At 39.1% G+C, this 25,685-nt stretch overlaps 1 protein-coding gene across 3 annotated transcripts; it reads left to right on the top strand.

Moving 5' to 3' along the window:
* The first annotated feature begins 972 nt into the window (after positions 1-972).
* LOC143882358 (transketolase, chloroplastic-like) lies at positions 973-24,180 on the top strand. 3 transcript variants are annotated; one of them, XM_077385909.1, is made up of 8 exons: positions 973-1,486; positions 3,119-3,209; positions 3,448-3,553; positions 3,714-3,996; positions 4,083-4,231; positions 20,800-20,953; positions 21,464-22,019; positions 22,706-24,180. In XM_077385909.1, exons 1-8 carry the CDS (start codon positions 1,001-1,003, stop codon positions 23,119-23,121), a joined length of 2,241 nt encoding a protein of 746 aa, XP_077242024.1. In that variant the 5' UTR covers positions 973-1,000; the 3' UTR covers positions 23,122-24,180. The 3 variants fall into 3 exon arrangements, with proteins under 3 accessions (XP_077242024.1, XP_077242023.1, XP_077242025.1); XM_077385908.1 differs by having other exon boundaries at positions 22,703-24,180; XM_077385910.1 differs by having other exon boundaries at positions 22,594-22,720.
* The last annotated feature ends 1,505 nt before the right edge of the window (positions 24,181-25,685 follow it).

The following is a 25,685-nucleotide window of genomic DNA, read 5'->3' as shown; positions in this document are numbered from 1 at the left end:
GCGCGAGGTCGGTCTCAATGGAAAACTAGGAGTGAGAGGTTTCCAAAGAGAGAGACTAACTCGCCGGAATCTCATCGGACCGTCGCAGGACGGGGGAAACAAAAGAACCCCCCCCCCCCCCCCCCCCCCAACAGAACACACACATTTTTAAATCCATAATCTATACGAAACCATGGTAGTCTATACTAAAACCAAAGAATGAATCAGATTCTTACCTCGAATTGATCTTCCCGGTGTTCACCACGATCTCCAATTAGATCTTGCTTGCTCCACTCTTTTCTTCTCTCTCTCCCTCGTGAAATACCAACTCACGGTCTGTTCTCTTTTACTCTAATAACAACACCCTTTTATAGATGTGGTTGATCGTTCACTACCAATGAGATATATCCTATTTCTAATGGGAGTATTCCTATTAAACCATCAAAAACATGAAAAATAAGGAGGGGGAGGCGTCCAACAGCAACTCCCAATGGAGTTAGGATTCTATTCAATTAACTACATAAAAAAATCTCCCTTGATTGGTCGAAAATCAAGGAGTAAATTTCAACATCCACTGCTACCACAAATAGGAGTTAGTTCCTTGACGAAACGAAATATCCTTAGGAAAGTAGAGTTTTATTTAGGATAAAGACACTCATTGTAAATGAACCTCCAAACTTGGGATGGATATAACAGTGATCACAGTGGAAGTGTGGATATGGGATGCCAGTAGATGACCAATGAATCCAACGGTTAAGATATCCTGTGATGGTGGGACAGAGCAAGGGTGGTCCCTGCTTATGATAGCCCACAGGATTCACTGACTATCTCAGTACACGTGTCAGAGTAAGAATAACTTTAATCACTCCCTTTCAATCTCTCACTATGCCACGTTGCCTTTTACACGTTCCACCTGTTTGAAAATCAACAAAACACGTAACCAACCCCTCTGCAACAAAGCAACCATAAGAAGAGAGGTAGAGAGAGAAAAAAAAAATACTCACACTTATTTGATCCTAAAATGGCAATCTCCTTTCTCCTCTTTCAGTCCCCACTACCTCTCTTCTCTTCCAAACCCAATTCCAAAACATTCTCAAACAATTTCCTTCCCTTCAAAATCAAAGCCAACATAAACCAAACCCATCTCTTACAAAACAATTCCAAAGATTACAAGCTCTCATGGAATGAAGAGCTTAAAAGAGCATTTGGGTCTGAACTAACACAAACCAATTTGGAAGATGATGAATTATTTCAGGGTTTGGTTGATCAGAGATCCGTAGATAATGTTCGAATGCTCATTGTAGACGCCGTCCAGCGTGCTCGAGCGGGGCACCCTGGAATGGCACTGGGGATGGCAGAAGTGGGTTATCTTCTTTATAGGCATGTAATGAGATATAACACTAAGAATCCCAAGTGGTTTGATAGAGATAGATTTGTTCTAAGTGCTGGTCATGGTTGTTTGCTTCAGTATGTATTGCTACATCTTGCTGGGTTTCAGTCTGTTCAGGTAAACAGGTTCATTTTGATGCATTTTTTGGCTATTGATATTTGCACTACCTTGTTTTGATAATGACACGAACTTACCTTGTTTTTTCTTTTTCTAATTGGCTTCTTAAAGCTTTTTGGGAACGTAATAACCTTTGACAATATGTGTTGGTGCAATTATTAAACATGACAGTTCCAATATCACTTTCCCTTATTTTCATGGAAATTGAAATGGGTTCATTCCATTGCTCTGTTAGACGTTTTGCTCAATGTAGATTGGATTTCACTCTGATACTAAAATTCATAGACTCAAAACTAGTCTTGAGCTTGTTCGGCTAAACGGAATCATTTTGATGCATTTTTTTTTCCTATTCTATTCCTTATTTTCATTGAAATTGGAATCTGGGTTCATTCCATTGCTCTGTTGGACGATTCCATTGCTCTGTTTGATTACCTTCCTCCTTGACTTATTGTAATTCTTTTTCTCTTCTCTTTGTATCTCTTCAGACCGTCTCGGTTCTGTTTTTTATATAAATCTGCCTTACTAAAAAAAAGATTGGAATTTTTATAGTTGAATTTCACTCTAATACTAAAACTCATCAGCTCAAAACTGGGTTCCGGTAAACTGATTCATTTTGACGTTTTCTCCCTTTTCTTTCCCTTGTTTTCATGGAAATTAAAATTTGGGTTCATTCCATTGATCTGTTAGATGATTTCCTCAATGTAGATTGGAATTTTTAGAGTTGAATTTCACTCTAATACTGATACTAAATCAAGTCAAAACTCATCCGAGTTGAGCCGACTCGCTGCTAAAATGAGTTTACTATCCATCAACTTATCAGGCATGAAAAATGAAACAAGCCCTTATAGGCTAACCACTACGGCTTGGGTCTTTAGTCGGTTGAAAAGTGGGAACCGGGAAGTTATGAGTGCGGCTCTGAAACTTCTATATATTGGTGGGAAAATTTGCTGGAGATTATATTGAGTCAGAGATTTTATTGAGTCAGGAGTCGCTCATTTCAGTTCACTTAACTTGAATTTTCAAGTATTGAAATGTTTGGGTAAATAGTAGAAATGCTGATACACAAGACTGTTGAAGCCTTTAAAGCTTAAACATATATAACTAGCATTTTTTAGGGGTAATATTTTACAGAGATTTTTTTATGGTTTACGCTTGTTGCTGGATGTAATGAGGTCTCAACCCTTGATATTTGATCCAATGAAAGCTGATTTTTCATAGGCTGTCGTTGGATCAAATATCAATGGCAGCACCTGTCGTACAACCATTATGTGAAGCAATGATGTGAACCCCATAGAATTTCATTTAGAAACAATAACATATCATATGCCAATTCTTAAATAGCAACCTCTTATTCAAGGAAATATAGAAGTCCCACCTAATGCTTGCACTATAATAATAAATGACCATCTGTGGTTTAAGTTTCCCCTGAATTTTGCTACACTTCTACCAGAATTTTGAACATTTTCCTAGCCAAATTATTCCAAATCCAAAATTGGTAACTATGTGTGCTATAATGTATCGTTTCTTAGAGAGGAGCCTGAGGTCACTGCACACAGTAATTCAAGGTTATACTGTAGTCTTTCAGTTCTCTGTATTTGTACTTGGATGGATTGATACTATTTTTTCATTCAGCTTGAAGACCTAAAACGTCTATGTAAGCTAGGGAGCCGGACCCCAGGGCATCCCGAAAATGTATTGACTACTGGCGTTGAAGTCACAACAGGTACAGCATTTCATGAATATTGCGTAAGTTTTAGTTGTAGGAGGAATAACAATGCAAGGGCTAAACTGCCTCAAGCATTTCCTTAGCGTCTTGAAAAATTGTTATCATAGTGTACAAACATTCCCACCTGAATTTTTAGTCAATTAGAGAATGCTGATTAAGGGTTTGCAAATATCATTCATCCGATTATGGTTCTGCACTTATATACAGCTTAATTAACTTTAGTTTCGCATAACAGGTCCCCTTGGACAAGGTGTTGCAAATGCTGTTGGTCTTGCTTTAGCGGAGGCACACCTAGCTGCACGTTTTAATAAACCTGATGCGACTATTGTTAATCACCGGACGTAAGTTGAGTTGCATAACACGTCTGCTAATTTATGGCCAATCTTAGTTTCCCTAACAGTTTTCATGGAAAAAAATTACCTACAGAAAGCATATATAGCTCTCATTTACTAAAGGTTAGGCGTCAAAGGACTTATAAACAGTCTGGTTAGATCTTTCCAGATATTGCATTATGGGAGATGGGTGTGCTATGGAAGGAATATCCAATGAATCTTCCTCTTTAGCTGCACATTGGAAGCTCAATAAGCTCATATTGATCTATGATGATAACAACGCCACCATTGATGGAGATACCACCCTTGCATTTTCTGAAGATATTTCTGCTCGTTATAAGGCTCTCGGATGGAATGTAATTGATGTGGATAATATATATGAGAACATGAGATCATTCAGAGAGGCACTCAACTGTGCATTTTGTGAGACAGAGAAACCAACATTTATCAAGGTATGTCGAATTTTTGCTAAAGCACCTCTCCTGCTCTCATAGCTATCCCAGTAATTTTTCTTAAGTATAAAATGGTTGTCATTCAGGTGAAAACACTTATTGGAAAGTTATCTGAAAAGGAAGGAACTTCAAAAGCACATCATGGCACGTTTGATGACAATGACGCTTTGAAAATGCGAGCAAAAGTAAAATGGGAGGATAGAGAACCATTTCATGTCATTCCTATGATTTGCAGGTATGTTTCATTTTATTCCTATGATCTAATGGTATGCATTATAGAAATTAGAAATACCATAGTTGAAAGGGACATATTTATTGCCTGACCCTTTTGCGGGAGAAATTAGTGTGCCCTAAATCGCTGCCCAGATGAACTGCATTTTTCCTTATTCCTATTTTATGTTTAATGAGAAGAAAACGAATGCTAATATGAAGATAAAGATTGGTGGTAAGGCTTCGAAGATTTATAAATCTTGAGATTGATGATAAGAAGATAAATATTGATGCTCATTCTATTCTAAATGGAAGATGAATATTGGCACTCTCACCTCATGTTTAGAGAAGGTTTGAGAGTTTTCTCCATCGACTTTCATTAATGTTCTACAGCCCTCCCTTAAGAAATCTGGTGTATCTCTTCATCAATCATTATCTTATCATCAATATTTATCTTTTTGTCATCGTTATTTTTCTTAGTTTGATACAGATGATTATAGAACAGTTCACAATATTGGCTAGTTTTTAATGTTTTATGATTATAGAACAGTTCACAATATTGGCTAGTTTTTTATGTTTTTATACGCATCTACGAATGTGTAGAATATTGGTAGGTTCCTATACATAAGAAATAGAGCATATAAATTATCTTGATGCTCTCTTATGGCTAAATACATATGCTTTTTTCAATGATGATAAATTTTATCAAAGCGAGCAAAATGCGAGACCGAGTTGGTCAAATACCCAAAAAAACAAAACAAAAAACAAAAACAAAGAAAGAACGAGTAGAAAGTCAAGTGGGGAGGAGATCGAACAGCTCCATCCGGTCTCTCCCAACTCCCGAATGGGCAGAAAATTAGCATCCCGACCTCCTAACGTGTTGAAAAGAAACTGCATGACTCTCCAATTGCTCCTACACTTCTTCAATGGTATTGGAAAACCTCCAAGGATAGGGGTTCATTTGGTCCATCCATCTAATCAATTAAAAGAATCTCCTTCCACGATCAATCTTTCCAATTCTTTGTTGTCCATCAATCTAATATTGTGCAAGACGTCCATCACCTCCGCCTCATTAGAGTTCGCAACTCCTAATGGCCCTGAAAAAGTCCACTTTGACCACCCAAACTCATCTCTAAGGAGTCCCCCACACTAGCAAGGCAGGACACCGATTACCTTAACTCTACCCGTGTTGGTTTAGTTTCAACTTGCCTTGCTCAGGTGAGGACCACCGAGGAACATTTGTGTCAGTCATCTCCACACACATGCAGACCTCCCTGGGATTTTTCAAAGCATTGGAGGGACATATTTGAACCCCGGCAAAACTTGTGCCCATCTACCCATTAAGAGCATCTCCTTTGCAAGTATGGAAAGAGACCCTTTTTAAAATACGGCTATTTATTTCTTTCCATATGACCCACACAGTAGCAAGCAAGAGTCAATTTGAAGAGAACCTTTCCTTTCTTGGGCCAAGGAACCAAGATCCAACTGTCAAAAAGATCCTTAAAGTGAGCGGGGAAGACCCACTTCATGCCAAACCGTTCTAGGATTGGGCTCCAAACCTTTCTAGTGATCTTGCAGTGAATGGAAAGGTGATCCACCATTTACCATATCTCTAAACATAATGTGTAGTGGTCCACTATCAAGAACCTTTTGACTGCAAAGATGATTGACTATCATGATCTGTTAGAGTACGCAACGGCCACAAGATTGATAACGCAAATAGAAAATAAAAGAAAAATAAAGCCACAGACAAGAACACAAAGATTTACGTGGTTCGGCAGTGTGCCTACTCCATGGGGCAGCAATGGAGACTTCTTTTTCACTAACCAGAGAGAAAATTACAGCATACACACTTCCTCCCAAATAGAAATAAACCCAACACAACCCTTTACAAGAGAAAAACCCACCCTTACATGGGAATTGTTTTAGCTAGACTCCTGTTCCTTTGAATCAGATTTGGGCTTACCTTGATTTCCTTTGCGACTTACAATCCTTTTGCAGATGACCCTTATTTTGACATCTTCAACACCTTAAATTAGAGTGTTAAATTCATAACAAGAGACAAACTCTCTTCCTCATCAATTTTAACATCAACAACAGCCAATCTACTAATTAGAGTGTTAAATTCATTAAGTTGTACTCTTGCAATGAATACACATCCTTCATCCTAAGTTGTACAATTGTCTACGAAAGAAAATCCTATTTGATATAGATTTCCCTTTGTACATATTCTTCAATTTGTCCCATAAACCTTTTGTAGTGGCTTTATTGGACACATTGAACAATACCAAATCATCAAGTGCAAGAAGTAAATCGGCCATTGCTAATTTATTTTTTCCTCAAAAATTTCATCAGTCATATCATTAGGCTTATTTTCAATAACTTTAATCACGACCGCACAATCCTCTTTGACCAAAACCGAGTTCATCTTTAATTTCCACAACATGTAATTTGATCTGATGAATTTCGGCACTTCAAATCATGTTGAACTGGCCATCTCAACCCATGCAACCACGATCAACAATCAATCTTGCGTGAAGATCTGACAACCGGTATAGCTCTGATAACAATTGTTAGAGTACGCAGTGACCACAAGAATGATAACGCAAACAGAAAATAAAAGAAAAATAAAGCCACAAACAAAAACACAGAGATATATGTGGTTTGGCAATGTGCCTACTCCACGGGGCACGAACAGAGACTTCTTTTTCACTAATCAGAGAGAAAATTATAGAGTACACACCCACCCTCTCAAATAGAAAACAACCCAACACAACCCTTTACAAGAGGAGACCCACCCCTTACAAGAGAAAACCGTTCCCTCTCACACAAAAGAATTGCTCTCACTTTCTCTCTATATCTCAAAAATACAAGACATGAGCCTTATAAAGATTCGTAGTTGTTCAAGTGTTGCAGGTTTTTCATCTGAGAAGAAATCAGCTTCACGACCTTTATTTTTTCCCACGCTAATACAGTTTGCAAAATCGTACTAAAGAGATAGAGGAAGTCGTGAGGAGTTGGGTTTCCTATGTGGAAACCACTGCTAGAGGTAATGAGGTCAAGCAAGAGGTTGTTTGAAGCATTACACCAAAGGTATCTAGTTTGGAATATCAAGTTTGTTGCCTCCAACTCCTATATATAGAGATACACTAGGGTTATTGACTGGTTAATGGACTCTAGCCCACATAGGCCCACTACACCGGTCCATTATCTTATTGGGCTTATATTAGAACATATACAGGGTTATATTATATACCCAACAATCTCCTCCTATGTTCTACATCAGTGTTCTAAAAAGCACTGGGCGGAGCTGGGCGGCTGACTGACCTCCCAGCGCCCAGGCCGCCCAGGCGTTTCTAGGCGTTTTTCATTTTTTTTTTAGATATTAATATATTTTCATAATTTCTTGCATTTTTTTATATAAAATATAAGTACTTAAATACATAACAATCCAAACCATTTTATGCATAAGCACTAAACATTAAATAATAACAAAAAGTCAAAAACTTAATAAGAAATTAAGCTTAAAATACTTAATAATTTAAGTATTTAACAATACAACACAAATCCATAACCAAAAAAAGATTAAGATCCAAGCACTTCTTCAGTTTTCATAAATCATTGTCCTCTTCCTCCAAGACCAAGACTCTATCTTCATCTGATTCTTCAAACACAATCTCCTCATCCACCCCCTCATCCTCTGTCTCATCATCCAATTGAAAATTATATTCATCAAGTTCTCTTACATTCCTGGGAATGGTACGAGAGGAAGAAGAAGAACTAAAAAATACACTAAAAAAGGCACCCCTTTTATTTCTTTAGGCACCCCTCTTTAAAAATTAAAATAACTAAAAAGGCACCCCTTTTATTACTTCAAACACCCCCTCTTTTATCACACCGCCCAAACCCGCCCCGCCCAGGCCCACGCACATCGCCTGGGCGGCCGCCTAATAACGCCCAGGCGGTGAGGCCGCTTTTTTAAACGCCTAGGGCCTGGGCGGTGCGTTTTTTCCACGCCCAGCGCCTAGGCGGCCGCCCAGGCCGCCTTTTAGAACACTGTTCTACATATAGCACAATCCAATAGATAGATAATGTGATGTTCAAACAAAATATTGAATCATCCATAGCACCACATCAAAATAGATCTGTAATCCAACTGAAAGCAAGAATACTTTTAAGACTAACCAAGACTTTTACAAATAATCTAAACTCAAATAAAAAGGTTTCACATGTAAGTGAACTATTTTTCCAATTGAAAAGAAAATAATAGTCCCCTACATCTCTATAAGGATTCACTCATCAAGTAAGTCATCCTCATCAAAATCCAAATCGAGGCAAGCGCCTCCATTTTCGCCAATTCTAGTAAATTACCAAATATGAATTTCATGAAAATGAATCCAATCATTTGTGTAAAACACTAAAGTTTACCAATTCTAGTTTTACCAGAAGAACTTGGTACAATTTCATAATGGCTGAAAAATAAATATCAATAAGCATCATTGTCAAGTTTGAATACAAGAACAAGACCTAAATAGTTTCTTTTGCAAAGAACCAATCCATGTTTTCATTTGGAATGTTACTGCCATCATATCCAAATTGAGTTAAGTTGTATCATCAAGTTTGAAATGAAACAACCTTCCCAAGAAGGACATGTCATCAAATATGGAATGATATAAAAGACAACTATAAACATCATTGAAACATATCAAGTGCTTATCTTGGCCAAAAAAGGGAGATTCGAAAAATTCAAAATAACATGGATGTAGGTTAAGACATGTCTATACAGTCTAACCCCATCTCCTCAACAGTTTTGAATATTCGATCTTTGTTTAGTCCCTTCGTAAGAGCATCAACCATATTATCCTTCGATCTCACATCAACCAAAGTGATAATTACTTGTTCTATTAGATAATTTAGCGTGGCATGTTTTAGCCTGACATGTCTTCTCTCACCATTGAAGAGTTCTTTACAATCGTAATTGTAGCTTGATTATCACCGAACATATTTAAAGAATTAATCTTTAAACGGGTCAATGGAATATCCAGGATCAGATCTCTTATCCACTCTACTTCATCTCCTACAGAAGCTAGAGCATAAAGTTTCGATTCCATAAATGACAGAGCAATACAAGTCTGTCTCTTTGACTTCCATGCAACAGCTGCTCCACCCAGTGCAAATACATAACCACTGATAGATTTACTGTCTCCTAATTCTGAGCCCATGATGTATCAGAATATCCTTCTAGGATAGGAGGATGGCCATTATAACATAGAGCATATCCTTGAGTACCCTAAACGTATCTCATCAGCCTCATAGGGGCATCTTGGTGCTCATAGTCAGGATTACTAGTGAAACGACTCAGCATGCCAACTGTAAAGGCTATGTTTGGTCTAGTGCAACTCATCGCATACATGAGACTACCAATCAGTTTAGAATAATCCAACTAATTCATGCTGGCTCCTTCATTAGATCTCAGCTTTTTGGTATAATCAAATGGAGTCTCAATCGGTTTACACTCACTGTATCCCCATGTAGAAAGTAGTTTCTCAATATAATGGGCTTGGCTAAGAGTGATCCCTTGCCTTTCAACTTACTTTCATTCCAAGAATGGTGTCTATCACACCAAGATCTTTCATGTTGAATTCTTTAGCCAACATTGATTTCATGTCACTCACTACAGAGAGATCGGAACCAAGAATCAACATGTCGTCTACATACAAGCAAATAATTGCAACCTTATTCGACACAGAACGAAAGTAAAAGCATTTATCTCAGTAACTGGTCTGAAAACCAAAGCTCTTAATCGAATTTCTGATGCCACATTTTAGGTGCTTGTTTAAGACCATACAAAGATTTGTTTAATTTACAAAGTTTATTCTCTAAACCTTCCATAACAAACCCTTCAGGTTGGTTCGTGTAGATTCTCTGTGAGGCTCCACTAAGGAAAGTCGTCTTTACATCCATTTGATGCACAACATATTGCTCAATAAATGCCAAAGCAAGAAGAATTATTATCGTGGACAAATGACAGACCGGGGACCGGTGAGTAGACATCAAAGTAGTCTATCCTACTGACTTGAGTATAGCTCTTAGCTAATAAACGTGCTTTATACCGAGCTATTGATCCGTCAAGATTAAGTTTCTTCTTCAAAATCCACTTACAGCCCACAGTCTTAGCCCCTTTTGGCAAATCGACTAGCTGCCAAGTTTGATTTTGTAACAGAGAGGTCATTTCATCATCAATGGCATCTGCCCATAACAAAGAGTCCCTAGATCTCATCGCTTCCTTATAAGATGATGGATCATTCTCTAAATGGTAGGTCACAAAGTTCTCACAAAAGTTCTTGGGTACTCGAACTCTTGTGGAGACTCTAAAAGTTCTGACTCAGAAATCAGTGTAGGACGGGTGTCAGAAATATTCTGTTCAAACTCTACATGCGATTCTGTAACCATCTCAGTGTCGCCAGGTATGGTCAAACCATGATCTCTGAGAAATTTACTTTCAAAGAATACTGCATCTCTAGATTCTATAACCATATTTGTAGATAGATTCAAAAATCGATCAACAACACTGTCTTCTACACCACTTAGATAAACACAAGTGTTGGTTCTAGGTCCTACCTTAGGTTTTCTAGGGTCTTGTATCCTCACATAAGCAATACAACCACAAGTCTTAAGAGTGTCATATCTACAAGGATATTTATGGCATAACTCATAAGGAGTAGAGGTCAACTTAGAGTGTGTTACTCTTTTCAGGATGTGATTTGTAGTTAAAACTGCTTCTCCCCAATAGCTAGTAGGCATGCCAGCTGTCAATAACATAGAGTTTAACATTTTAGTTAACGTTTTGTTCTTACTTTCAGCTATGCCATTAGATTGAAGCGAGTAAGGAGCAGTAGTTTCAAGCATTATGCCCTGAGAGACACATAATTCCTTGAACTTTGTCAGAGTGTATTCTCCTGCTCTATCACTCCTAAATCTCTTAATTTTCAAGTTCAATTAATTTTCAACACGATTATTGAAAATTTTAAATTTATCAAAAGCTTCATCTTTCGATTTTAGGAGATAAATTTGAAAATATCTAGAAAATCGTCTATAAAAGTGATTAAATACTTCTGACCACCTCTAGTAATGAAACTTTTAAAGTCACAGAGTTCAAAATGTATTAACTCAAGAAGTTGTGTGCTTCTAGAAATCGAACGAAAATGTTTTCTAGAGATCTTGGTTTGTGCACACACTTCACATCTGTTAAATCTAATCGATGTATATAAAGGTATATTATAAGTTTTAGCAAGTTGAACTATTTTCCTATACTTCACATGTCCTAATCTATTGCGTAACAACTTAGGATCAATAAGAGTTGAACTAACCTAACTAACGGTCTCATTTGCTAAACTCAAATCTGTACAGACCATAGATTAAGAAAGCACAACTAAAATAATAAAAGTTAACAGTTAAAGTTACTCTACCACCCAAAAAAGAACACATGCCAGCATTGTCTAAAAGACTAATGGAAATTAAATTCTTTTAAATAACAGGAACTACTTTAATATTTTTTAAAGTTAATATTTTTCCTGAAGAAAGGACCAGGTTCACAATTCCAGTGTGAGTCACCTCTGTCTCTGCTCCACTAGCATGTAACGGTCTCTTTCGCCGCAACAACATCAATTAAAAGTTTCTTGGAGTTGCAAACATGACATGTGGCTCCTGTATCTAACCACCAATCTGAAGAAGTACTGGCCTTACCGTTGCCTAACATAGTAAGAAAAGTCTTAGCCTCAGCTTGCCCACCATCATATGAGCTTCCTTCTGTGGTGTGTCAGATTTAAGCTTCTTAAGTAGCTGACAATCTTTTGCAAAGTGACCCCATTTCCTACAGTTTAGGCACTTGCCCTTCTTTTTCTGAAAGATAGTATTTTTGGCTTCCAACTTGAGATTGTCGCTGTTTGGTGACTTGAATTTCTTAGGAAATTTCTTGGGATTTGATACCACGTTAGCAGCAGATTGTTGCTGTCTAACCATCTCCAAGTTATTCCTGGCTCGATTCTCATCTTTGATTCGAATGAATCGTTTGAGATCATTCAGTCTCACTTGCACCTTTTTCCTATACATTGCAGTTTTAAAAGAATACCATTGAGATTCATCAACTTCTTGAGTCGAGTCAGCAAAGGTACTCAAAACGGTGTAAACAAATTCAAATATTTTAGACCGAATTGAGTCTTTCGCTTCCTTGAATTAAATTCAGATCCTCCAAACGATTGAAGTTTGATCATCTCAAACGGAATAGCAATCTTGTCCATTGTATAGTTTAGAGGAAAGTAAAAATAGAAAGTGTATTTGAGAAACGTAGAACCAAATCCAAGAATCGAACCGTGTGAACCGTTCGCAAATCTAAGAGAAATTCAGGTCCAAAGATACCTCTACCAAAACTCAACTTTAGGCCACCTAGATTTGCAGCCCACACAAGATGTGAGTCACAAATTCGTCTTTGTCAATGGCAGTTTCCAATGCTCCGCACCAAAACCACAATATCAAGGCTTGGAAAAAAAAAACCCCCACTCAATAATTGATAATTCCACCAAAACTACCCAAAATTTGGAATCTGTACTCCCACGCCCAAAATGAGATTTTGAGGGAGTCAAAACCCACGCTCAAATCTGTATCCCAACTGAGAGAAATGAGAAGCTGTTCTTTTTGCAGACGTGCAAACCCACGCCCAAATCTGTGTCTATGCGGGAATAAACCCACGCCCAAATCTGTTTTCAATGGACGAGAAACCCAAATTAAAATCTGTGGGTTGAAGAAATCCACGCCCAACCAAGTTCTGTGGGAGTGAAAGGGGGTCGAGGATCGGACTCAGAGGGTGGCCGGAGGGTGGAACCCCAAACCCTCTCTGCAATTTCTCGTCCTCTCTTCCTGTTCTTAAATTAGGGCTAGAAGATCAAGGTCTTCAACTTCTTGTAATCAGATGAGCCAAAACTCAAGAAATAGATTTGACGCACCTGGTGTGAGAAGCAAGAGATAATTCACGAGGGAATTTTGTACCAAACCTGACGAACCCAAAAGATGATTATCGAATCTGATGGGAGGGATGTGAGACCAAATCTCATGAATTAATAGAGATGGGTTTTCATGGATTTGTCTCCTTACAGAGATGAAGTACCTGGTGAAGAAAAAGTTTCTCACGAGATGGGTTTTGAGACAAGGGTGTCTTGAACGATACCAGGGGGTGTAAAATCAAGTCCCTTTCTTCAGCTTAGATTTAATAACGTTGGAAATATCTTTGACTTCACCGAGTTAATAACGGATACTTGGATACTTTTTCATGAATCAAATCACACGAGAGGAAAAAGCAGAAGTCCTTTACTAATAGGTCAAGACGATCCCAAAACAAGAATCAAGAGACGCCAAAAACGAATTTAGGGTTTCTAATTAATGCTTCAAGATTGTCAGAGGTAATTAGGTCAAGCAAGAGGTTGCTTCAAGCATTACACCGAAGGTATCTAGTTTGGAATACCAATTTTGTTCCCTCCGGCCCCTATATATTGAGATACACTAAGGTTATTAACTGGTTAATGGTTATTAACTGGTTAATGGACTCTAGCCCATATAGGCCCACTACACCAATCCATTATCTTATTGGGCTTATATTAGAACATATACATGGTCATATTATATACCCAACAACCACCTCCTGATTTTTAGTGCCGTGCTCAACATGATCTTACCTAAAACAGTTGCCCAACTGAAAGCGCATACGCTAGGTGGAGCTGGAACTTTTTACACTATTAACTTATGAGTATGGAGAACCAGGAAGGAGATGTTGGTACAACGACTTGACGGTGAAAACCCCAATGCAGTTCCAGATCCAGACCCTTTTCACTCAACCATCCCTTTTAATGGAAGTAGCTTCTAGCCTGCTCAAAAACAAGGTATCTTCGTCTATCTCCCTTTCATAGAAATTACGTCTAAAGCTCACTCTCCAAGACACCTACCCCGGTTCGAGAGGTCAAAAGTTTCTTGCATTGTATAGCGTCTTTGTTGGTAGCCACTGCAAGTCGATCAGAAAAATATCTATCAAGTCATTCCTTAGACCACTTATATTTATAGTACTTTATACTATCTCCTTTATAAACCTTAAAGCTGACTCCTTTTTGAGAAATATCTCTCTCCACACCGTCGCCGCACTCTGCCTATCCTTGTCCTCTGATATCTATTCACATCGACTTATTCTGTATTTGTGATCGATAGCCTGAGCCCACAAGTGCTTTGTCTCCTCCTCATACCTTCAACGCCAGTTACCAAGCAATACTTTGTTCACAGCTCTGATTTTGCGAAATCTCAAACTGCATGCTGATTTGGGTTTACATACGTCTCCCATTTCACAAGGTGGAATTTATTTATTTCGTCCTCTCCCTCTAAGAAGTTCCTCTGAAATTGATCCATCTGTTTTATCATTCCAATTGGGCACCTGAATAGAGACAAATAGTAGATTGGATGTTGGCTAAGACTGATTAGAGTAATCCTACGCCTAAGGGCTAATAGATTCCTCTTCCAAGTCGACTGACGTCTTTCTACTTTCTCCACCACCCCACAACCTTGCCTTCGGTCCCCCCTCACAAAGAGGAAGACCGAGGCATGTTGATGGGTTGAGATCCACCGAAGGCTCAATCAAACCTGCATTTCTATCCTTTTTTGCATCGATCAACTTTGACTTGCTGAGATTTGTTCTTTTCCATAAGACCACTTCATAACACTAGATAATAGATTTTAGCTTTGGGATATTTTCCTCACTGGCCGTGCGAAAAATCTTGTCATCATCATATTGAAAATGAGTAGTGTCTTGGCACGGGCTTCCTATCCTTAGCCCCTCAATGAGGTCACATCTCCTCCCTTTCTCCATCATTCTAGTTAGAGTTTCAGCAACAATTGTGAACAGAAAAGGGGACAAAGGATCTCCGTCTGAAACCCCTGTTGAGATACATCACCAACCTATTGCTGCTATTAAGGAGAACGGTTGAGATTTGTGTTGCTGGTATGAAGAAAGAGAAGCAAGTCATGTGCAAAGAATAAGGATCAAATCACTGATGATCTTATCCAAATAAATCTGGTAGACAGGTGGCAGATTGTTGCTATTCTTAGGGGTTGTTGCTTCTATTTAGGAAATTAGTTTCTTATCTTATTCTATAAAATGTAAGCCTTGAGCTCTGTTCTTTTTCACCGAATAAACTCTGCATTTCTGTTCTTTTTCAGTAAGAAATATTCAGTAATTGTTACAATTTGGTATCAGAGCCAGGTTGCTGAAGCGTTTTTCTTACTGCAATAGAAATAGTTTGGTCGAAGCTCATCAACTATGGAGCTTGCTAATTCTGTCAGTGGTGTTGAGAAATTAACTCACACCAACTACAACGATTGGAAATCTTGCTTGGAGTCCTATCTTCAAGGGCAAGATCTGTGGGAAGTCGTGAATGGAGCCGATACAATTCCATCAAACGCTGATCCTGAGGCGATTCGGAAGTGGAAAATTAAGGCTGGAAAAGCCTTGTTCGTGCTCAAAGCTACCACGCAGAAAAATCTTCTTGATCACATCCGAGATGCAAAATCTCCCAAAGAGGCATGGGATGCATTCGCTACTCTGTTTTCAAAAAAGAATGGAGCTCGATTACAAATGCTCGAGAATGAAATTGGATCGATAAATCAAGGTAACCTGACTATTTCAGAATACTTTATGAAAGTTAAAATGATATGTCAGGAGATTTCTCAACTCGATGAGGAATCAAAAATCTCGGATGCAAGGCAAAGAAGGATCATTATCCGTGGATTGAAGCAAGAGTACAGTGCCTTCATGACCGCTGTTCAAGGGTGGCCTGTTCAGCCGTCTCTGCTTGAGTTAGAAAGCCTTCTAACAAGCCAGGAGAGTTTGGCCAAGCAAATGGGGAGGATGTCTGTCAAAGATAATGAAGAAGTTCTCTTCGCTCGACGAGGGAACAAATCCAAATACAAGAACAAGCAAAGCCAAGGAAGTAATCAAGCAGGGGAAGCCTCAAAGGGTCGGGAATTGGAGAAACAATATTCCAATTCAAAAACCAAATCAACCTGTTACAATTGTGGTAAAGTTGGGCATTTTGCCAGAGATTGTTGGTCACCGAAGAAGAAGGCTGAGGAAGGTAATGCTGCTGTTTCAAATATTTCAGCTTCTAACGATGACAGTGAAGAGGAATGGGGAGCATTTTTCTCGATCATCGAAGATCAACCGAGGATGTACATATCTGAAGATCAAGAATGGGCAGAGTTCACACTTCTTGAATATCAATCTGATGTTGCATTCACGGTGATTGATGAAGAAGCTGACATTAGTCTAGCAGAAGCAAGCAAGCCCAAGAATTCAGAATGGATTGTAGACTCTGGTTGCTCTAATCATATGACGGGTGATGAGAGAAAGTTCTTAAGCAAAACTGATTACAAAGGAAAAAAGAATTGTGGTCACAGCAAACAATGGCAACTCCCAATAGCTCATGTCGGTAATGTAGCTTGCACTCTCACATCAGGAGAAGAAGATTTTGTTCTGAAAGATGTGTATCATGTCCCGGACATGAAGAAAAATCTATTGTCAGTCTCCCAATTGACCAAATCAGGAGCATATGTGGTGTTTGGACCTGAAGATGTGAAGGTCTATGAAAATGTGCATATTTCAGGGAGGCATGAAACAACTGATCTATGGCATGCAAGGCTTGCTCACGTTGGCTTCACTAAACTCAAAGTAATGATGCAAAGAAAGCTGGTGCGAGGACTCCCCGAGTTAGAAGTGCGTTCAGACACAGTATGCTCAGGCTGTCAGTATGGCAAAGCACATCAACTGCCATATGCTGAATCAAAGTTTCAAGCAAAAAGACCACTGGAGCTAGTACATTCAGATGTGCTTGGGAAAGTCAGAAACAAAATCTGTTGGAGGCAAGTCATACATGTTAACTTTCATCGATGACTTTTCCAGGTATGTTTGGGTCTATTTCATTAAAGAAAAATCAGAAGTGTTTGAAAAGTTTGTAGAGTTCCATAATCAATTAGAAGCTAATCTCAAGTATAAATTAAAATGCTTGAGGTCAGACAATGGTGGTGAATACTCATCTACTGAGTTTTCAGCATATGTACTAAAACATGGAATATCTAGGCAATTCACCTGTCCTAACACACCCCAACAAAACGGGGTGGCTGAGACGAAGAATCGACATCTTGTCGAGGCAGCAAGGAGTATGATGCACTCCAAAAATGTACCAACCAGATTTTGGGCAGAATGCATGAACACTGCCACATACATCACAAATCGGTTACCACAACCAAGACTTGGGTTCATGTCACCGTATGAGAAACTGTTTAACCATACACCAAGTGTGAATCATTTTCGGGTCTTTGGTTCTGTTTGCTATGTTTTATACCTGATCATCTTCGTAGTAAGTTTGACAGGAAAGCTACTAGATGCATTTTCACAGGATATGATTCTGAAAGAAAGGGCTGGAGATGCATTGATCGTAACACAGGACGAGCTCATGTATCAAGGAATGTGGTTTTTGATGAAATGTCTTCATGGTGGTCATCTGATCATACTGTTATACCAGAAAACAAGCAGCTTGAAGTAGAAATGATGGAGGAAACAGGTGCTCCAATAGAACCAGCAGCTGTTCATGAAGAGATCAGCGAGCATGACAAAGAAGTGTTGATCCGATCAAGCCAACCAAGCTGCTCCCAAAGTAGTTTTCATAGTATTGGAACAAGTGCCTATGAAAGTGAAGATAACAATGGAGGCAGCAGCAATGAAGATGAAGGACCACGAAAGTCTAAACGTATACCTAAACCAAATCCAAGGTATGCACATGTGAATGCAGCAACAACGTTTACAGCAACAACGAAAGATAAGGAGCCAACTTCGTTTGAAGAGGCACAAGATAACAGCAATTGGAAGAACGCAATGGAGAAAGAAATAGCGGCCTTAAAACAGAATGAGACGTGGGATCTTGTGCCACTACCAGCTAAGGCGAAAACCATTTCATGTAAATGGGTCTACAAAATCAAGACAAAGGCTAATGGTGATATAGAGAGGTACAAGGCGCGACTTGTGGGTCGAGGCTTCTCTCAATAGTACGGGTACGACTATGATGAAACATTTAGCCCTGTGGCTAAAATCACAACAATCCGAGTCCTTATTGCTCTTGCCGCGTGTTCAGAATGGAAGCTATGGCAGATGGATGTAAAAAATGTGTTTTTACATGGCGAAATTGATCGAGAAATCTTCATGGAACAGCCTAAAGGATTTGAAAGCATGACATGTCCACAATATGTATGCAAGCTACGAAAAGCACTCTACGGGTTGAAACAAGCTCCAGGAGCTTGGTTTGGAAAAATTGCAGAATTTCTTCAAGCTATTGGATACTCGATGACCTCTGCAGACTCTAGCTTGTTTGTAAAACTCTCAAATGGGTTGGTCTCTGTTATTCTAGTATATGTTGATGACTTAATTGTAATAGGTGCTGATGATGAAGAAATAGCCAGAGTTCAGAGCAATCTTGGACTGCGACTAGGAGAGCTACATCATTTCCTTGGACTTGAGCCTGAGCAAAGTGAGGAGGGGATATTTCTGTGTCAACAAAAATATGCAAAAGATTTACTTATGAAGTTTGGAATGTCTGAAAGTATCAGTAGTGCAACTCCTATGGAAGTCAATGCTAAACTTCGCATAGATGAAGAAGGAGATCAAGGATTCTACAAGGTACCGGCAACTGATTGGAAGTTTGATTTATTTAACACTAACTAGGCCTGAGCAATTGATATTGCTCAGGCAGTTAGTGTAGTAAGCAGATTCATGCAAGTTCCAAAGAAGCCTCATCTTGAAGCTGCCCGACGAATACTAAAGTATATACAATGCACCATTGGCTTCGGTATAATGTACAAGAGAGGAGAGTGCAAAATCAATGGATTCTGTGATGCTGATTATGCAGGAGATCATTCTACAAGAAGGTCTACAACTGGTTATCTTTTTAGCCTTGGATCAGGAGTGATATCATGGTGCAGCAAAAGGCAACCCACCGTGTCTTTATCAACCACAGAAGCTGAGTATCGAGCTGCAGCGATGGCAGCACAAGAAAGCACGTGGATAGTAAGATTGTTTAAAGAACTCTATCAACCAGTGGACTACACAGTAGACTTATATTGTGACAGTGAAAGTGCAATTAAGCTCGCAGAAAATCCTGTGTTTCACGCTAGAACAAAACATGTTGAGGTGCAACATCATTTCATAAGGGAGAAAGTCCTAAAGGGGGAAATCAGGTTGGTGTCAGTTCGAACAGAAGGTCAAATAGCAGATGTACTGACCAAAGCGCTCTGCTGGAACAAATTTTCAAGATTTAGAGATATGATGGGAGTGGAGGATAGGAAGTTGGTGATGAGGGGAAGTGTTGAGATACATCACCAACCTATTGCTGCTATTAAGGAGAACGGTTGAGATTTGTGTTGCTGATATGAAGAAAGAGAAGCAAGTCATGTGCAAAGAATAAGGATCAAATCACTGATGATCTTATCCAAATAAATCTTGTAGACAGGTGGCAGATTGTTGCTATTCTTAGGGGTTGTTGCTTCTATTTAGGAAATTAGTTTCTTGTCTTATTCTATAAAATGTAAGCCTTGAGCTCTGTTCTTTTTCACCGAATAAACTCTGCATTTCTGTTCTTTTTCAGTAAGAAATATTCAGTAATTGTTACAACCCCAGGATGATTTTAAAAAACCTTTAGGTGATCCATTAGTCAGAATGGGACTCAACCCACCAAGCTAATCGGTTTGAAGTCTGATATCCTTCCTGCCCCTTTTACTTTAGGAATTAGAGCAACAATAGTAACCCCGTACTCATGTTAACCTGTAGATTATCTTAAAACTCCTTCAACAGGTCAAGAATATAACCTTCCAAGGAAAAGTGACCCCCTTTGATCTCCTCTTCTACAAACAACCTTTCTAAGAAATTCTTCTCCGACAAGACTAGCTGATTGAGCTCAACTCCTTTGGGGATGGGGAGACAATCTTCCACAGTACATAATCCTTTATATACTATGTTGAGCGTCACCCCTCGGTGATTCAGACCTTTCATCTAGTGATCCCAACGAACAATGGGCCATGGCCCAAACCATGATCCTAACCACCCGGTAAGTAGTTCTTTTCCTGTTGAAAATGAATTTTTGGTTCTTTTTTTTCTAAACATCCATTTGCTGTTACAATCAGCTTCTTAGCATCACCATGATCCTAGACACCCATAGTGGTTCTTCCGCTGGGTCCAATTTTATGGTTTTGGTGTCAAGTTCTGCCCCAGCAACGGTTTGGCCTATTTATGTTGCTCTTCGGTGTAGTTTTCCGCTTGACCTGTAGAGTGAGGGCTTGATTCAAGGTCATCGGATCTTTAATGTTTTATTATAGTATTTGTGGCAATGTAACTATATTTCATAGAAAATGATTGGTCTGAAATATGGATTATAAGTTCTCACAGTTTCAAATCATTGCAGAGAAATTGCAGATTCAAATATATTTCATGTCCATTCTCAATTGAAACCGTTGCAGGGAAATGCAGATTCAAACTGAATGTGGAGAACGCTTAGAGAGGGATTGGAACTCAACTCTAAGTTATTACCAAAGCAAGTATCCTGGAGAAGCAGAAGAATTCAGGGTCCTCCTCAATGGTGGCCTCCCCCAAGGGTGGGAAAATTCTCTACCGGTAATCTGTTATGCAACTTCTAAGCTATAGGCTTTCATCTATAGTGTTATCAGTTGTTATGTTCAATTCAGAGAAGCAAAGTGAGGTTTTAAACAATAAGTGAAACAACCAATTACTCTAAAAGCTTAAGCTGTTACAGTTGGTGCTATCTAATCATTTTTACTTCAACAATCCCCCTCACATTTGGCCCCCTTTTTTTGGGTTCGCCGTACACGTGGCAGGTGGCACATATGGCCCCTCTTTTGGGTTGGCCGTACACTTAGATTTTTAATAGTAAGGAGTTGTTGGGTTTTAGAACCCAGGACCTGCCGTGAGGCAATAGCTCTGATTCCATGTGAAACAACCAATTACTTCAAAAGCTTAAGCTGTTAGAGTTGGTGTTATTTAGTCATTTATACTTCAACACAATGAATTAATCATTTTGAATTTGGCATATGAAGCACTGATTGAAGTAGATATGAAGCACTGCTATTCACTTCTCATAATTGTAATATGCAATTACTGTAACAGAGCTGGTCTATATCCGATCCAGTCGATGCCACTCGTGGATACTCAGAAAAATGTTTAAATCAGCTTGCAAATGTCCTTCCTGGCCTAATAGGAGGAAGTGCAGATCTTGCAAGCTCAAACAAAGTCTACCTCAAGAAGTACAAAGATTTTCAACAACCCAAGTCTCCTTGGGGACGCAACATGCGATATGGAGTCCGTGAACACGCAATGGCTGGAATTTCGAATGGTCTTGCATTGCATGGGAGTGGGTTGATACCTTTTGCAGCAACATTCCTTATTTTCTCTGATTACATGAAGAATGCAATGCGATTATCAGCTTTAAGCCACGCCGGAGTCATCTACATTCTGACCCACGACTCGATTGGTCTCGGGGAGGATGGGCCCACCCACCAGCCCGTTGAACAGCTTGCAGGTCTTCGTGCCGTGCCACGGATGCTTGTCTTTCGGCCTGCAGATGGCAATGAAGCAGCTGGAGCTTACAAGGTGGCGGTTCAAAATAGGGATACACCTAGTGTGATTGCTTTGTCAAGGCAAAAATTGGCAGCCAACTTGGAAGGTACTGTGAAACAACCAATTACTCCAAAAGAATCTATCAGAGATGGAGTTATTTAATCATTTATACTTCAACAATCCCCAGGCCCTCACTTGTGCTATGTCAAAAATATCATTCTTGGGAATTTATCGGCAAGGGAAAATGTCGAGATTTATTATTATTTTTATTATTTTTGCTATTTATATTGGGAAAATGATAAAATAAAATAATTTACAAATATATAAGAAAATTAAAATATATATAGTAAAAATAGGGAAATGATATCCCGCCCCTAAAATTCACACCCTTAATGGTTTTCTTTGCCTTTAAAACTTAACGAATAACGTTAAAGCGGGGGGGGGGGGGAGGGATATCATTCCCCAAAAAATATCTTGATATTATCACGTTAGATGAAAAATATAGCTATATTTTTAAAATTCTCTAGATTATTACGTTTTATCAAAATATGGTGATAAAATCACTATATTTTGAAAATGTCAGAGATATTTGTGACATAGCACATCTGTCCCCTCTTTTTTTGGGGTTGGTCGTTTACACGGATTTTTAACATCAAGGAGTTGTTGGGATTTGAACCCAGGACCTGCCGACCTGCCGTGAGGCAATTGCTCTGAGACCATGTGAAACAACCAATTACTCTAAAAACTTGAGCTATCAGAGATGGTGTTACTTGCTCATTCATACTTCAGCAGGTACATCGGTCGCTGGAGTTGAGAAAGGTGGGTACGTCGTGAGTGATAATTCCGGTGAAGGGCTGCCAGAAATTATACTAATTGGTACAGGTTCTGAGTTGTGTTTGTGTGAAGGGAGTGCAAAGCGGCTTAGGAGAGAAGGTCGAAGGGTGAGGGTGGTTTCACTCGTATGTTGGCGGCTTTTTGACGCTCAGATGGCAGAGTACAAGGAGTCTGTTTTGCCACGAAAAGTCACTAAACGCTTGAGTGTCGAGGCGGGCTCGCCTCTGGGATGGTGCAAGTATGTGGGATTGGATGGTGTGGTGCATGGGGTGGACAAATTTGGAGCTAGTGGTGCCTATTTGGATACTTTTGAGAAGTATGGTTTTACTGAAGAGAATATAACAAGAATAGCAAGGTCATTGTTAGGGCAATAAAAGAGTGGCTTTGTTTGCAGAGTTTGTGAGGTACAGATTTTGCATCTATGAAGACCAATTGTTTCACTGCAAGACAATGTTGTAGAGAGTAGAAAGATTGAGGACTAGAGTAAGAGAAGTGATGAGGGTCAAAGAAGTGAGTTTGTTGGAGGGTTATTTGATCCGTGGCAGGGGGCATTGCAATGGAGGAGGAAGCCGAACCAACTCTTTATTTTTCTAGTAAGATTTCAATATCATCCTTTGTTTTATCCCGGGACAAGGCTCTCAGGTGCGCTTACAGTCTTTTAGACCTCACTAAGAAAGCCATTCCTCTCCATAATGTGTTGTGTGCCTTCTATTAAGAAAAATCTGATTTCAGTTGCCAACTAATGCATGACCTTTATTGCATTTTCACCTTCAAAATCATGGGGGCTTTCCGGTGTCATGGATCGATCTGGACCTACCCAGCTATTATTTGCAATTCGCACTACTAGCTAGGTTTTTGACATATGTGTCCCGGACACCCACAATAAGTAAATTGTCGTGCCAATTAGTTTCCCATAATCTCATTGATGTTTTATTAGAGACTTCACTTACCTCTTCACCCTTAGCTCTAATGTACCACGAATTATTACACTGATTTGTGGGGACTAAAGCCAGTTCCTAGCATTGATGGATATGGATATTACCTGCTTATATTGGATGAATTCTCATGATTTCGTAAGTATTTTTGTTGGAAATATTAGCTCAACCAAATGACTTTCTTCGAGCTTATTACATGCTTAGAGCTTACCATGCACTCATTGATTTTTTCTAGGTTGGAACTTTTCTATTTTGACTTTTAGATTGGGAGCTTGCAACATTGACCACATTTTGAAATCACTCTTTTGGGAGTTAAATTTCTAGGGGCTTAGTTTTTTGTTTTGGAATTGTGCAAGTCATTTGCTTTTCATTTGTTAGTGTGTTGGTGGTGGGGAAGCTAAGTATAGGTAATTCTTGTTAATCTCGGATTTGAAGTGTAGCTTGTATTTTAGGCCTTGTATCTTCTTCATTTGCAAGCCATTTTAGTGAAATTTGAAGTCTCTTGATTAGTGTAACTTAGGTTTCTTGCTTTCTGTGTTTGGCATCTAGAGAACAATTTTCTTCTATGAATCACATCTTTGTCCCTCCATCTTAGTTGGTTTTATTCCAACAATTTTTCCCTTTCTAGAAAAGTGATGTGGTCCATGCTTCTCCCTATTTTTGGTTAAACAAAAATGATCAATTCATCCAAACTGATATGGGTGGCGATCACTGACACCGGCCTTACAGGACATATCTCCTTATGAGGTTCTCTTTGGACGGCACACTGACTATTCTACTCTGCTCACCTTTGGTTCTGCCTGTTATCCAATCGAATTTAATTTCCAGACACAGGTTACATACAATCGAATTTAAATTTCCACACCCAGCATTTAAGCTTTTCACAAATGATACAGGCTATCTAGACACCCTACATTTGAGCTTTTCACAAATGGTACATGCTATCTGCCAACATTATTCAAGTATGATGCTTTTATGAGTAAATATTTACAAGGTAAAATAGAGTTGAAGCTTAAAAAGTGAGGTATTTAATAGATACAAAGAAATTTACATCTATAGCTTATATAATAGCTATAGAAAGTGAAAATGTATACGATATTTAATAGCTATAAAGAAATTAGATTTATACTATATTTAATGAGAAAACTTGGGTTGCCATGTACTCTCCAATGTTATTTAAAACATTATAACTAACTAAACACCTTGGAAATGTAAATTTTGTTATACCTTTTAAATGAAAATTTCTCATTAGCTATTAAATGCCTTCTTTATACTATGGGATTTGCTAGGGTCCATCGCAAAAGGCATTTCGCAGATGGTCTGTTATTCGATTCACTCCCCTTATCAACTGACCGGTTCGTTAGCACTGTTGCTAGCTTATCCCCATTGCCTGTCTCTTTCTCCCTTACCTGATTTGATAGCGAGACCTTCTCCAAGTGACCGGCACAGGATCTTTGCAACCGCAGGGAGACGCTTTTGTCACTCGCTAGGAAGTCAGAAAAGAAGCGCTGTACGGGAAGCTTTTTATAGCAGGCGGGTCATAAGTCCAGCTGGTGAAGGCAGGGGAACCGGACAAGCGGGTGAACATTCAGGCATGTTAGACCAGCCACCTCATGAAGTTAGACAAAAGCTGCTGAAAAGTAAGCCTGTGTGCCTGGTCTGACATGCGACAGACCAGACCACCTGCGAAATGCCTTTTGCATTTTGCGATGGACGCTAGCAATTCCCTTATACTACATATTAGGGGTGTAAACGAGCCGAGCCGAGCTTGGCCAGGCTCGGCTCGGCTCGTTAAACTCAAAGGCTCGGCTCGGCTCGTTAAGATCAAAGGCTCGGCTCGGCCAGGCTCGGCCAGGCTCGCGAGCTTTATCGAGCTTGGGTTATAAAGTTTCGCACATGCAAAGGTTGCTAGCAAAAGCAAATAATGAAAAAAAAGTAATCATTACAAACAAAAAAAGTAAATTAGCTGAATTTGTTTAAAATGAAAAATTACAAGTCATGAC

Source organism: Tasmannia lanceolata, unplaced genomic scaffold (genome assembly GCF_043159265.1).
Source record: "Tasmannia lanceolata isolate RefF3 unplaced genomic scaffold, GAP_Taslan_0.1 ptg000007l, whole genome shotgun sequence".
Taxonomy (NCBI): Eukaryota; Viridiplantae; Streptophyta; class Magnoliopsida; order Canellales; family Winteraceae; genus Tasmannia; species Tasmannia lanceolata.
This window is presented reverse-complemented; position numbering and strand designations above follow the sequence as displayed.